This window comes from Chlamydotis macqueenii, chromosome 11, assembly GCF_036417535.1.
Source record: "Chlamydotis macqueenii isolate bChlMac1 chromosome 11, bChlMac1.mat, whole genome shotgun sequence".
Lineage (NCBI taxonomy): Eukaryota > Metazoa > Chordata > Aves > Otidiformes > Otididae > Chlamydotis > Chlamydotis macqueenii.
Genome location: NC_141566.1, coordinates 9109683 through 9123216, shown reverse-complemented (window position 1 = coordinate 9123216; position 13534 = coordinate 9109683). Strand labels below are relative to the sequence as shown.

Sequence of the window (13534 nt, the reverse complement as noted above, 5' to 3'; positions counted from 1 at the left end):
AATGCTGTTCAACAACCATACTTTCAGTGGGACCATTTCTATTACAGAGTGATTGAGCTCTGATTTACACATCAATTACCCAACTTCATGGAGATTTTCATGCTCCCCTAGCTGACATCAATGAAGCATAACTGCGTAAGCACTTTGTTTCATCCCGGTTTTTGATAACTCAGACTGATAACTAATCATATTGAAAGACAATGTGCTATGATACAGGAAACAATAAATGCTCCCCTTTGAAACCTCATCTGTTCTTTCTGTGCTTACTATTCAGGAGCTTATCTCTGTCATCCATTCCCCCGGAATCGTTCCTTCCAACTTCACATTCAGGAAAGGTTTGGGACTACGTAATCCAAAAAAGAGGAGAAAACTGAGTGAAAATAGCATCATCTTGGTGCTTGGGGTGTAGGGAACAGCTAAAAAGAATGAAGAATATGACAAATATAAGCCAAACCCTTAGCCTCCTAGCTTAAATTTCCATAAATTGCCCAGGGGTCTCTTGGGTGTTATTTTATTCAGAGACTTTAATCTTCTGTACGCTCTATCAAATGTGCTACAGGAATGGCATTGTTTTTAATGCAAATTGTTAAGAGATTTAGCTCATGTGAATAGATAACCAGTGACCATCTCAAGTGTTTCTCTACAGAACTGTTGAACATCAAAGACAGAATATTCTATATTTTAAAATAAATCATTTATCTTGATGTGCAGTGATAGATATGTTCTGTGCTAGATATGTTCAGTAACTATTCATGCTGTGAAGAAGAACACAACATTAAAGTAAATGTTAAATATAAAAGATAGTGAAAAGTTGTAAAGCTGTGCTATCATGAGTTGATTGGTCTCTGTCAAATAGTAAAATTACCACGGCAAAGATGCGAGTTCTATGGTGATAAACAGAGGAAGAAGAATTTTGCTATTTTAAGTGTGGTACTGCTTATGATGTTTACCATTAAGTGAAACAAAGACTTCATATGAGATGGGAAGGTATGTTAAGTTGGCCACATTTCTGCTTAAAGATCAAGTTTTAAAATTCCGCTTACATACTTGAATACATTTTAAGACCTGCAATAAAATTTAAGACCTGAGACTGCTTTTTTTTTTTCCCCTACCTTCATTTGGAATAAATCTATTGAAATACCAGAGTGTATATTGTAAGAATCTGAATTTACCAAGGAAGCCTGTTCTCCTTCCTTTTTACAATATTGTGATGTTCTGCTTTTATATGAAATCAATGGAGTTATGGTGAGATAAATCTGGAGTTATGTAGAGGTGAATTCTTATTGTAATGTATTTGCTGGAAGGACTCTTTTACCTAGTTTGATTATCAGGGGAAATGCTTTTTGCCTTACTCTTTTACTCACGTTGAAAAAGAATTGCTCTGGTGTGGAAGAGCAGCCGTGTATTTGGAGCATGCGAATATTCTCATTGATTCGAGCTGGATTTCTCATTAAGTCAAATATGTTCATGAGTGGTTTTGATTTGGGATGTTTAATGGCTTGTGTTGGTTTTCGAGGAAGCCCAGTTCTGAGTTAACTTCATCAACTGGTTGGGTACTTGTGGCAGAGCAACGGTTCTGTCCCAGAGTCAGAACTATGAAGAAATAACCTTGGGAAAGGACTTTCAGTTCTCAAACTTATGTAGTTTTATATCCACTGTGTCTTAGTTTAGAAGCTTGTGTTTATTTCTTGTTTCCTCAAATGATGAACATTTCTGTTTGAGAAATTCTTGTACTGTTTAGGTATATCTGCTATTTTAAGGGGATGGAACTATGTTGATATTTGATTTGATCATAGTGTGTATGTGTTTGTGAATTCAGACATGTTATTGAGAACAGCAACTACTTCTTCCCTAACTTGCGGATAAATGCTGGGTTTTTTTGAATGTTGTTCATTTATCCTTGTGGATGTAGTCTGTCACTACTATAAAGCCTCTCTGCTCCAGCTTTTTTATTGATTCCTTCCCTACTGGGCTTTTGTTGTTTTGACTGAATCAACAGAGCAGTATTCTATTCTCATTCATGATTCTTCTGCAACATTAGGTGTTTGATCATTTTGTTCTCTTCTGCTTTTTCTTCATATCACAGTGACTACTCCTTCAAACTTGTCTGGTCTGACTTCTTTCCTCTACTCTTTCTCTTGTATTTCAGGCTCTTGTCTGCCTTGCTTAGTCTTCCGCGCTTTGGGAGACTACTTCTGTGGCTTTAGTTAGCACATCTTTGAAAATAAACCCCAAATGCTGGGTCTCAGCCTTTAGCTGTTGGGTCTTATTTCTTCAGCTTTCCTTTCACTGTTCTCTCTAACCTCTTGCTCTGTTGCAGTCTGTCCTGAAAGGTTTTTTTCTTTTCCTTCCAGATCTTTTGCACCACATCCTCTTACTTTCACCACGGATGATTGCATTGTCCTTTGCAATGCCCCAAATTTTATTTTTCCTCTAGTTCTTTGTGTAGACAGTGCATGTCTGACTTCCATCTCTCATCACCAGATCTGCATTTTTAGCTTCCGGTCTGAAGCCTGTGTGTATTCCTGTTATCTTTAGCCTTGATATAGCCTCCTTGTGCCTCAGCTACCTTCTCTGCTCAATCCAGGTTGTCCTCGCAGCCGTCACAGGCCGCAGCGGGTGTGAAGGGTGCAGCTTCATGGGCCTGGCTGCCGCTCTGCAGGGTTACACAGGCCGAGCACCTGGCCTGTCGCGGTGCATGGGCTCACCGCTGTCCTTTAGGGTGTCTAGCTGAGAAGAATGACAAATGGGTGTATGCTGCTCTGATTTAAAGGTTTTAAGTATCAAAATGCTGTTATTCAAAATGCATTTGCAGCCTGCCTCAATTTTAAACATACCAAAACACTATTACAGTTGCGGTTACTATTCTTTCTGCTGTATCCAGCATGGTGATAATTTGTAGATTGCTGGTCTTGTGCTCTTGCAGCATTCTTACTGCTCACCATTCCTAACCTTCTCAGATTTATGTACAGACTTTCCCCTTCAAATTCAGTTATTAATCTAATAAGTGGTAACAAAGCAGTAAAGCTTGTGTATTTAATCTACATTGTCACATAATAGCTGTGTCTAGGGAACTGGTCCTCTCAAATACAGAATATCGTGGCCTGCAGCTGTTTTCTTCTACATCTCTTTTTACAAAATGTTTGCAAAAGTCTATACTTGTGATTTCCTGCTCTCCTGGCTTTAGAGGAGTCATGAAGTATTTCTCACATTAATGAGACAGACTGAATTCTGGTGTTCCTCATAGTAGCTGACTATAGTTTTCACTGACACCTTCACCACTAATCACATATCTGTATTTCACAGAACATTAGTTAAGCTACATATTAAACATAAGTCCCAGAGATTGCGTTGTGGCTGTGTTAAGAGTTTCTGGAGAGCATCTCATTAGGTTCTCAGTGCACTGCGGTCTTAAGATCTAATCAGCATCCCTCTTTGGATTACAGGGAACCCAAAGAAGTTGTTATCCTAATCTGTGTATGATCTTACAATATTTGACTTCCCATAGCCACAGTCAGTGTCCTCTCAAGCATTCCCATAGCAAAAGTGCATTTGCAGAGAAATAAGCTGAGTAATTGACCTGACAGGATGAGCAACCACTTCCTTTGGAATTGCTGCTTCTTACAGTTCAGGCTGCAATGTGACTGTGTGAGTGGAGAGTTCAAAATGAGCCTTTAATTTGTTGTTGTTGTTCTCACAAGAGAATACGCGCGAGAGAGATTTGGGTTGATGCAGAGGTAGTAATTCACTCGGGACTTTGCTGGTGGTGTAAAATGGATACTCGCAGTCTGGTACTTGGTGGGCATCAGTGGGGGCCAGGCCATGAGGTTGCCTTTGTGCTCACCTCTTGGGTGCATGGAATAGATATCTTTAATAGAAAAACACACGCACTAAAAGAGAAATATTTCAGGGTGTTGTGTTGCAAAATATTGTTTTTTCAACCTTTTGCTGTTAATGTTGTAAATACTGTCTTCGCTTAAGTTAATGTGTTTAAAAGTTATTATGCCATTTTGATTTACTGCTGTGTTCATCATTTTTGAATTTGTGGTTTTGTAATGTGTCACAAAACATATCTAAGTAGTCTTAGAGTCTTTGCTGCTTTTTCTCAAATAGGATGTAGCATAATGCCTCCCTTGGTTCTCTAAATACTTCGCATGCCTGAGACCAGAGCCAACTTTTAGATAACAAAGTGCTGGAACCTCACATGAGGGGTGAGATCTGTTCTGTGCTGTAATCTGCGATTCTCTGATCTGTGCGTCCAGTGGCCAGATTCACTTTGATTTGAATAGGCCCAGAATTTCACCCTGGAACTCCAGGCCGAGGTTGCCATTGGGAAGCTGTAAAGCGCAGCTCTAACTTTAATGAATAATTCTTTCTGAAATAAAAACTGGCAGTGCCTGGGATAGGACTGCTCCCGTAAGCAAAGATTACTTGTGCAGGATGTAAAATCCTGCTTATGCTAGATCCACTCTGCTGACATTGAGACTGGACTTAAGACTTCATAATGATCTAATCGTACTGCAAGAGTCACACAATCTATGGGTCAAACTGCCAAAGACATCCCTGGAAAGATCTCCCGTGAGAGAGATGAATACCGTGTGTTCCTGCTGCTCCTGGTCTAAACCAGCTTCCTACTCCAGAGGAAAATGGGGAGAGATGGGATCAACCTTGCCCTCATCTTTGTGTACCAATTTGGGAAACAGTTTGTCCTCACTTATTCCCATACCTGTCGATTTTAGTCTTGATTTAGGACATGAAAGGAAGGGAGGGAGACTCATGCCCCCCTTCACCTTTTAGTGAACAGGTCACTTGTGGTTTGCAGTATTATATCAGCAATGTGAGCGCCTATAGTATAGTTAAGTGACTGTTGCCTACAACAACTTCCCTTCCATCTCCCTCAGGAAATCATCGGATAGTACTATAGCTTCTGAAAAAAATACCAAGAATGATTATAACACTGTTCTGGAGCTTGATGTTGATGCCAGTGATGTCATTACATCAGGAGGTGTTATAAATAAATAAATGAAATGTGGCATCTTTTCGGCCTTCTAGCTCAGCCTACGTAGGTGGCTGTTTGTAAGCCATACTCAAGCCTTATTCAATCCAAGCCTGAGTGATCCTGAATTGCTTAAACCAATTATTAATTAATATTTTTTATTTAGGGATCTCATTGTGGCATTAGTCTTTCTTTTTTCTTTCCTTCCCTGTACAAGAACAAGTATATAAGTGTAAGGACACATGGAGTCATCAGGCAACAGACATATGCTTTCCTGCGCTCTCCGCAGGGCTTGCAGGTTCAAACACAACCTGCCTGAATCGTAAGAACTTTAATTGAGTAGATAAAGAGGTCCTCATAATTATAAACTGCAGTAGGTATAACAAGAGGCTAAATACATAGCTGTGGTTTTAATTAGCTGGTGCTTCAAATTAGTAATTGTGGTTTCACTCAGAAATCAGTGACTTTATACACTGTTAAAGCCTCATCACTGTGCAGTTCATTCCTCATTATATCTCTCGGTGTGAAGCTTTCAATACAACATCACGCTGAGCTAAAAAGGCAAAAGTTGTAGATATTTGGTTATCTTCCAAGTGCAGTGGAGCTCTGTGGAGATTTAATTCATTCTTGTCAGAGATGGGAGAATTAACTCTTCTTTGTTACGTATTTGAGATGTATGTTTGTATGCATTTGTACGTAGAGGGTGTGCATGGATGTGTGCATGCAGGGCCAGAATCTATCAGGGCAACACTGCTTGCAATGGATAACATCAGTGCATATACTGAATCTGCTATTCACATTGTTGTCTGGAATTTGGTAGCTAATTAACTGCCACAAAGCAGAGCCAAGAGCCTCATAACAAATCAAATATGGGTTGAAAGCGTAGAGGTGTCCCTTAGTGCTTGTCACATGAGAGGCTGGCAGTGCAAGTTGAAGCATGCGTCTTTTCCTTTCCTCTTTCCTTTCCTATGTTTCCCCCTCCTTCAGGGTTTTAATTATCTCTTTTCCCTCAGAGGAGCGGGGAGTGGTTTGCAAAGCCAAAAGACCAAAGTCCTTCAGTGCAGTTCAGGGGAGAAGTGAATGTGGTGTCTCAGCCTGTCATCTGGGTCTGGCAGGTGCACAGAGTGACCTGACAGACGAGTGCCCCTCGCCATTGCTGTGCTGGGCGCTGGATCCTTTTGTTTGTTTGTGTGTAGAATTATCTGATATCAGCTATCCTAAGGTCTCTTCCCAGAGCCTGCTACAAAAACACTTTTTAAAACCCCCTTGACACCCACAATGAAGCCATACATACATTTTAACAAGTACATGGGACTGAATTAGGTGGTCTAAATCACACGAGGCTGAGCCGGAGCGTTGGGATGGATGGAGAGAAGTGTTACACAGTTAAATGGATTTGAAGATGTTGCTGTGCTTCCTTGACTTCACATATGCTTTCTCTGCCCAAACACATTCTTTGTGGACACACATACACGTATTTGGGTGTATGTGTGCGCGTGTGTTTTACAGACTGTTCATACAAATATGTCAAAATGTATTTTATTCTTCTCCATAATGCTCTGTTAATTTGAAAAGAACATTTTTTGTCTGCTTTCATTTTAGAAGTATAGTGACTATCCTACTGCCCAATTTCGTATAGTATTATGATTCCAATTTACATTTGGGAAAACTATTCAGTGGCTGCTTCTTTTTTTCAGAAATGTCCTCGGGAGTTGCATCATTTCTGTTGTTTTGCTGCTGTTACTGATAGTAATGAACGTGTAACTAAATTATGGGGAAAATAATGTGTTCTCTTTTTTTTTGTCTTTCTCTTCTTCAGTCACTATGAGCAAGACCGGAGTGCACTTAAGCGGAAGGAGTGGGAGAGAAGAAACCAGGAAGTCCAGCAAGATGAAGATCTCTTTGCTTCAGGTTTTAACCTATTTGGGGAGCCCTACAAGGTAAATTGCCTTGTTATGCATTACATTTTCAGAATGTCTTTTACCTGAATACATTTTACAAATACAAATAAAGCTTCTCATCACCTATAAGAAATGAAAGTATTGCATCTGCCTTGATACTTACACTCTTGAATTTACTGGTTATCCAAATCAGTGTATGGCAGCCGAGCAAACTGAGTGCTCTACTCAGCATTGCATGGTAGCATTGACAGAATCAGGAACTTTGGTTACAGTCCAGTTCAAGATTTCTTCCTCTAAACACACAACCAAGTCCTGCAATAGAAGTGTATGTAGCTGATACCTCTACAAGTGGGTTCGTACCTACAAAGCTAGCACATAGTCCTTTTATTTTTAAAAATAAAATATACCTGACTTGTTAAAACCAATGTCCCCTCTATAGATAATGAGTCTGTAAGCTTTCTTGTGCAATCATAACCATCCAAAGAAGTCTTCTGGGAGACTGTCTGAATCTTTGGGGAGCATAACAAGAGTATGAAAGGGACATAACAAGTCTTATTCTCTCTAAGGAGCTTTGCTGCCTGAGATTTTCATCCCCAAGGGATGTCCCCCTTTATGATTTCTGCTGCTTTGATTTTCAGTAAGACATTCACTGAAGAATTCATCAGAATGTAAATTTCCATATCTCTCTCTCCTCCCAATCAGTGACATCCGTTGAAAGGCCACCACTTCATCTTTCTATTTTACATTGTTAGCAGGTATAGGGAGGATGAGGGCTCTTTGAAATTCACCCGAAAAGGAGGAGGAGAGGCTGGCATTATTATCAGATGGTGTCTAATAATTATAGAGTGGGAGAATATGATGGATATACTTGACTCCTAGCTGTACTTTGGTTCTGGCTGACTAAAGAGCAACAAGCGTCACATCCTTGGGGTGAACTTGTGAGCTGAAAAGCCCCTGGCTCGCATACAAGGGAGTGAAAACGTCTTGAAAAAATATTTTGAAAGGTGGTTTTGAAACCCAAAAGTGCAAGAAGACCAAAGTACAGAACAAGATACCAGAGCTAAAATGAAGACATCTATCTTATCAGTGCTATTGACTAGCAGCCAACTACTTCATGTTATAAATATTACCATCAGAATGGGCCCAGTTTGAGCTCTCCCTGAATTGCAGCTGGACTGCACACCAGGTAACTCTCCCCTTGAGGAGGGACACCTCTCAAGGGTAGAGATTTCTTACCTGAGACTGAGATCCTTCCTTATCCAAGGTGGAGAGATCCCTTACCTGTGACAGATCTTCCATAAATGACTTATATCATGCTGAATTAGTACTACAAAACAATACAAATGCATGTAGCTACTCAGTATCATTGTAAATATTGTATGGATAATTCCATTAGACATAAACCATTGGCCAAGTCTGAGATTAAGGCTGGATTCAGCCTCACCTAGGTTCCAAGAGTTTAGAAAGCGAGGGGTCCACTCTGAACCTCCTGACTCTGTGGGAGGTTCCTCCTTACTCTTTGCATCTCTTCTCTCTGTGTGAATCATTCTAACTCAATTTTCCTTGGTATGTTTCTTCCATGCAGTAATTAATAAGGTGAACCTTCCCATCAAGCTTATTGAACCTTGTCAAACCACTGTTAATCTGTGCTAAGTTCCATTAAGCTTACTGAACTCTGTCAAATTATTCTTTTACCTCAATGAAACATATTGCTGCTTTTCTTTTTTGAGGGAAGTACATTCCACTCATCCACGACAGAGACTTTTTCAGCCAGATAAAGACTATGGACTAGGGTGGTTTGTTTGTGAGGTCTTTTTAGTTTGTTTTTATAAAAATCTAATCATTGCACTATTTCTGCATTGGACCAGATTTTAGCACCTTTATTTATGGGAATAATAACTTACTATGAACTGATTTTGTTCAGACTTCCCTGCAGGTCATGGAAACTATTTTGTTCATGTAAGTGGTCATTTGGATTTTAGGTAGACCAATATGCAAATCACTGCAAAATTTTGTGTCAGGAACTAAAACCATGCCCCCAATATCTGTTGTGCTATAAGAATCGCAATATCTGATTTTTATATCTGTTTAGTGTGCATGTATTTGTATTAAGCTTACACAGAACGTATGTTTTGTCAAAAACTGGGTAACTAAAAAGCAAAAAATTATCCTGGTGATTTTCTTGAGCAATTTTTTTTTTTTTAGTTGCTTTTCACCTGCTTGGCAGAGAAGTTTGCCAGATCTGTGGGACTGAGAAAAACATAATGTATTACTGTCCTAACAAAACACTGTAATTGTAAATTGTGAAAGATATAAATTAAGAGGAAGTTGCATGGAAAAATAATCACATCTGTCTTAAATTTGTAAAGCAAAGAGAACCAAGACTGAACAGGAAGGCTAGGTCTTGCCTGCATTTTACACTATGGGGAAAAATAAAAGGACAAAGTGATAGACTGGTGTTTCCTTGGTGAGTTCTGCATTGCGAAGAACCAGCCATGGTACAATTTCCTAGGAGCTAATGAAAGCTGTATCTAACTCTTAGTGGATATGTAGTGACTTGTATCCTTAAGCAAGTGCAAAACTGAATTCAGGGTTTTGTTCGTGTTTATTCTGAAATAAAATAAAGAGACCATGAGCTTGAGAACAAATGTGCTGCGTGTTCAGTTTGAATTACTCTTCCATTTTGAGATGAACAGATGTTTCTATGTGGGTAAGACTCAAGGCCTGGGGCACACAACAAGCTGCACCCATCTTGTCTCTTCTGATTGCTCTCAGAGGGAGCAGAGTCAGATGAAACACTGCCCAGCAAAGTCAACTCTTGTGGCCTGTGATGGACACAAGGTTCCCATCCTCAGCTGGGCTGGCACTACTAGTGAGCATCAGGGGTGGCTGGTGTGTTTCTGAAAGATCTGGGGGTGCGAGGTAAGGTGGACACTACAGTGACAAAGGGAAAGTTGGGAGTATCAGGTCTCAGGAAACAGAAAACATCTCTTTTAGTTTCTTTTATTCCCAGACTCAGTGTCCTTACTTGTTTAGCATTCCTTCCTCACTTGCTTCAGCAGTAAGCCAGAGAAGGGACTGTTGGGGTAGGGAATACCGCCACTGCTGTGCTGATATTTTAAAGACTGAACAACTGGCAACTCTTTTAAGATTGCTTTAAAGCTGAGGATATTAAAACTTGGTCAAAGAAAAGAGCCCAGATTTTTTCATGGAGCTTACTGCCGTTGTGTATCACGAGATGTGTGGACTATCTGTCTCCATCTATCATCTCGTTGCTCTAGCTGCTAGAGCATCTTTCTTTCTATCCTTTTGTCAAATAAAAGGTAAGCGATCATTATCCTTTTGGACAAGCGCGTGTTTCTACATTGATTCTTTGTAGTATATGTATGTGTACACATACAAGAAAATAAATTTATTTCTGTAGGTGGATAAAATAGATTTATAGTTGCTTATTAAAAGATAAAAGTGTTCTTTTGAAGCTCCACTGTCTCACGTGGGGAGACAACACCTTTGACAATGTGCTGACACCCAGCATTGTTTTGGGAAGGTCGAGCAGCGAGGGCTGTGTTGCTTTTTGCTGCAAGTGGGTTGCAGGTCTTGCCTTCGAGCTCTGGTGCAGCCTGCTATTGCTGGATTTTGCGGAGCAGAGCCTGCAGTGTTGTGATAACAAGCATTTGAGAAAGTGATGTCAGTTTTCCTGAGAGAAGCTGCAATATTACTACTGAATTGTTGATACCTTTTGATGTTTTGAATCAGTGAAGAGTTTCAGAGATGAGTATTTTAGAGAAAACAGTAGGAGTATTTTTGTTACTTTTCAAAGGAATTGCCTCAGAAGAGTTCAGCTTGAGAAAGAGAACCCAATGGGCAGCATTTCCACCGGGGAGCCTTTGGTGAATGTTAAATCATTTCTCTTTTTCAGGTAAAAGCCCTCCGTGCTATTCAAGCTTACTATAAAAGAGATCTTAACTTCTAATCCATGGAAGTTAGTTTAACTATGAGGCATGAGAAAGTGAATGAATTATGAAACCTCAAGTTTCATACAGATTTTCACAAAGCCCTTGTAAATTGGGCCTATATGTTTGAGTGTATTATTCATTTATTTATTTATTTATTAAAACTATAATGCAATAGCTAGCTAGCAAATTAGTCTTCCAATAGGATTCCATTACGGATCTTTTCTGAAAGCAATAGAAGCAAATATAGGATGGTGTACATTTCCTAAATTAACAAGAGCCTAGAATAAGGGGGAAGGCTACTAGCCATGAGTCACACCAAACATATAATTTCTTCCTTGGAACGCTGAGAAAATGCTGCATTTCCTTGATAGTGGCAAAATTGTGATTCAACATGCCGTTCAGAAAATAAGATGTACAGAGGTTTCCTTTAAGAAATCAGCCAATTATCCAGAATATGAAGGTAGAAATTGTCCCCAATGTGGAAGCAACAAAGAGCAACCAGAAATTATGACTGGCTTTTGTGTTTGTCTTGCTGGTATCCAGGCTTGTCAAGAATACTCTTCTTCTCACGAGAGCCCTGAATTTGTGAAGAAAATAAAATAAAAACATTAATGTGCTTTGTGTCTTAAATGCAGGTAGTACACTGCACTGCACACCTGAGCTCATTCAGGTTGTGATGCACAAGTCTGGTCTTGGTTGTGTGTGCTCTGGTTTTATTTAAGCATAAGCCAAATTACCACTCACAATTACTATGTGTTTTTTGCTTTGCAATCTGGTCCAAAGGCCATTGAAGAGAGTAATAATCCTTCCATTGATTTCAATAACTATTGTGTATGAGCTTTACTGCACTTAAAATATGCTAAGGATGTTTAAATTAATTTAATCTCCGTGTTTTTCAGGTAATATATTTTTTATTAATACTCACAGTAACTGACTACAAATAATAATACTTAAAATTTATACAGTGTCTTTTGTCCCCAGAATGTGAATGTTCTTCATAAAACAGATTTAATTGCAAGCAAAATTATATTTACTGTTATGTGACAAGTAAAAGAAAATAAGTTGAGAAAATCAGATACCTCCAATACAGAAATGATTGAAAAGCTCTGCATTCAAATTAAAATATTGATTCCCTCTGTGAGGATGTAGACAAGAGCCATTTAATGTGCTTTGATGTTGAAGTGTTACAGTGATATGTTGTCAGTACTCTTTTTTTTTTCTTTTTCTTTTTTCTTTCTTTTTTTTTTAATTAAAAAAATAAAACAACGAAGAACTTTTGCCTGATGGAAAATAAGCTAAATGCACCCTGGAATTGCAGCTGAACCAGAGGTGAAGGTTGGCAGTCAGGCTTTTTCCGATAGTCGGTTGTTTCCCGTATGCTGTCCCATTAGGAGTTAAAGTGTTTGGGGAAGGAGGAAACAGGACAAGTATGTAAGTGTTTAGACTTCGCATCATAATTCCTGCTGGGCCCTTAAGCACAATGGAATCTCCTTGTTTTAAATTTGGGGGTTGAACAGAGAGAGCCTGGTTTTGGCTGCTGCCCAAACAGCTCATTGTGCAACTCAGTTGAAGGAGACTGCTCATATACAAAGAGCTTATTCTTGGCTTAGCTGGAATATAATTTTTGCCACTAAAATGACCAACCTAGGGACTTGGTTAGTGAATAAAAATGATTCGTGGTTCTCCACAACTGGAGTTATTAACTGTGTCAGTTAGGAGCACTGGCAAAATGTGTATAGATGAGAACAACATTGAACAGTTAATTTTTAAATCACTGCCTCAGTGCAGTGGTAATATATGTTACAATCCCTGAGAATGAAGAAAAGGAAATTTGCATTTATTATCTTCTTTTTCAACATTTTTTATGGCATGTGCAGTACTAAGGAAAAAAAAATATTTCTGCAATATTCTTCTCATCTCCTGACTAGTTCAGCAGTGGGTAATATAAGCAGATATTTCAGAAGAAATCCATGCATGTATTTTTTTCATCACTCAAACTTCTGCTTAATACTTGAGGAAAATGGCATCAGTGGCATGGTAGGGTCCCTTGTCGAGGGATGAAGTGCGATGCTCTCTAACCAAGCACAAGCTCATAGTGCTGCTTTTCCCCATCTTTGTGGTGTCTTTGGACTGTGGCACTACTTGCTGTATTGAGTGAAAAAACTTCAGACATAATTAAAAGTGTAATTGACTGTATGCTGAAGCATCTTACCTACACTGCAACTTCGTCGTTTAATTCCAGACTATAGAGTTTAACCATCTGCTTGAAGAGGAACTACAGTTTTGCTTTGTTTTTATCCTCTGAGTCTTATAAAATAATAAGCATGGGGAATAAGATGTTTTAGTTCTCTGCTGGCCATTTCAGTGGACATAAAGGTCAGTGAGAAGGCTGGTACTTTGGGTCTCTGCGGGGTGAGGTAGAACAGGAAGAGAGAGGAAGTTAGCTGTGTATTAATTATAGCTTCCAGCTTATTTGAACAGTTCTTTAAAACTGAAAGGGAAAAGGAAAAAGAACCAAAACAACCCACTTTGTATTTCAAAAGAAAAAGTGTAACAGGAGTGAAACACAGATGAGTCAGTATTTATTTAATAGTTACTGGAATTCAAGGAAAGCATGATTCACAAATACAACCAGCCCACAGACAATGGAAGAATCCTGGTACTTAATTTGGCAATCATGT

The 13534-nt window shown here is 39.1% G+C and overlaps 1 protein-coding gene across 2 annotated transcripts in view; it reads left to right on the top strand.

Moving 5' to 3' along the window:
• The window catches only part of AFF2 (ALF transcription elongation factor 2), a 345930-nt gene that overhangs the window by 80372 nt on the left and 252024 nt on the right, over positions 1 to 13534 (top strand). For both annotated transcript variants that reach the window (XM_086756076.1, XM_086756075.1), the window contains exon 2: positions 6816 to 6936. In XM_086756076.1, the coding sequence (XP_086612202.1) occupies positions 6816 to 6936 (121 nt within the window). The remainder of the gene's footprint in view (positions 1 to 6815; positions 6937 to 13534) is intronic.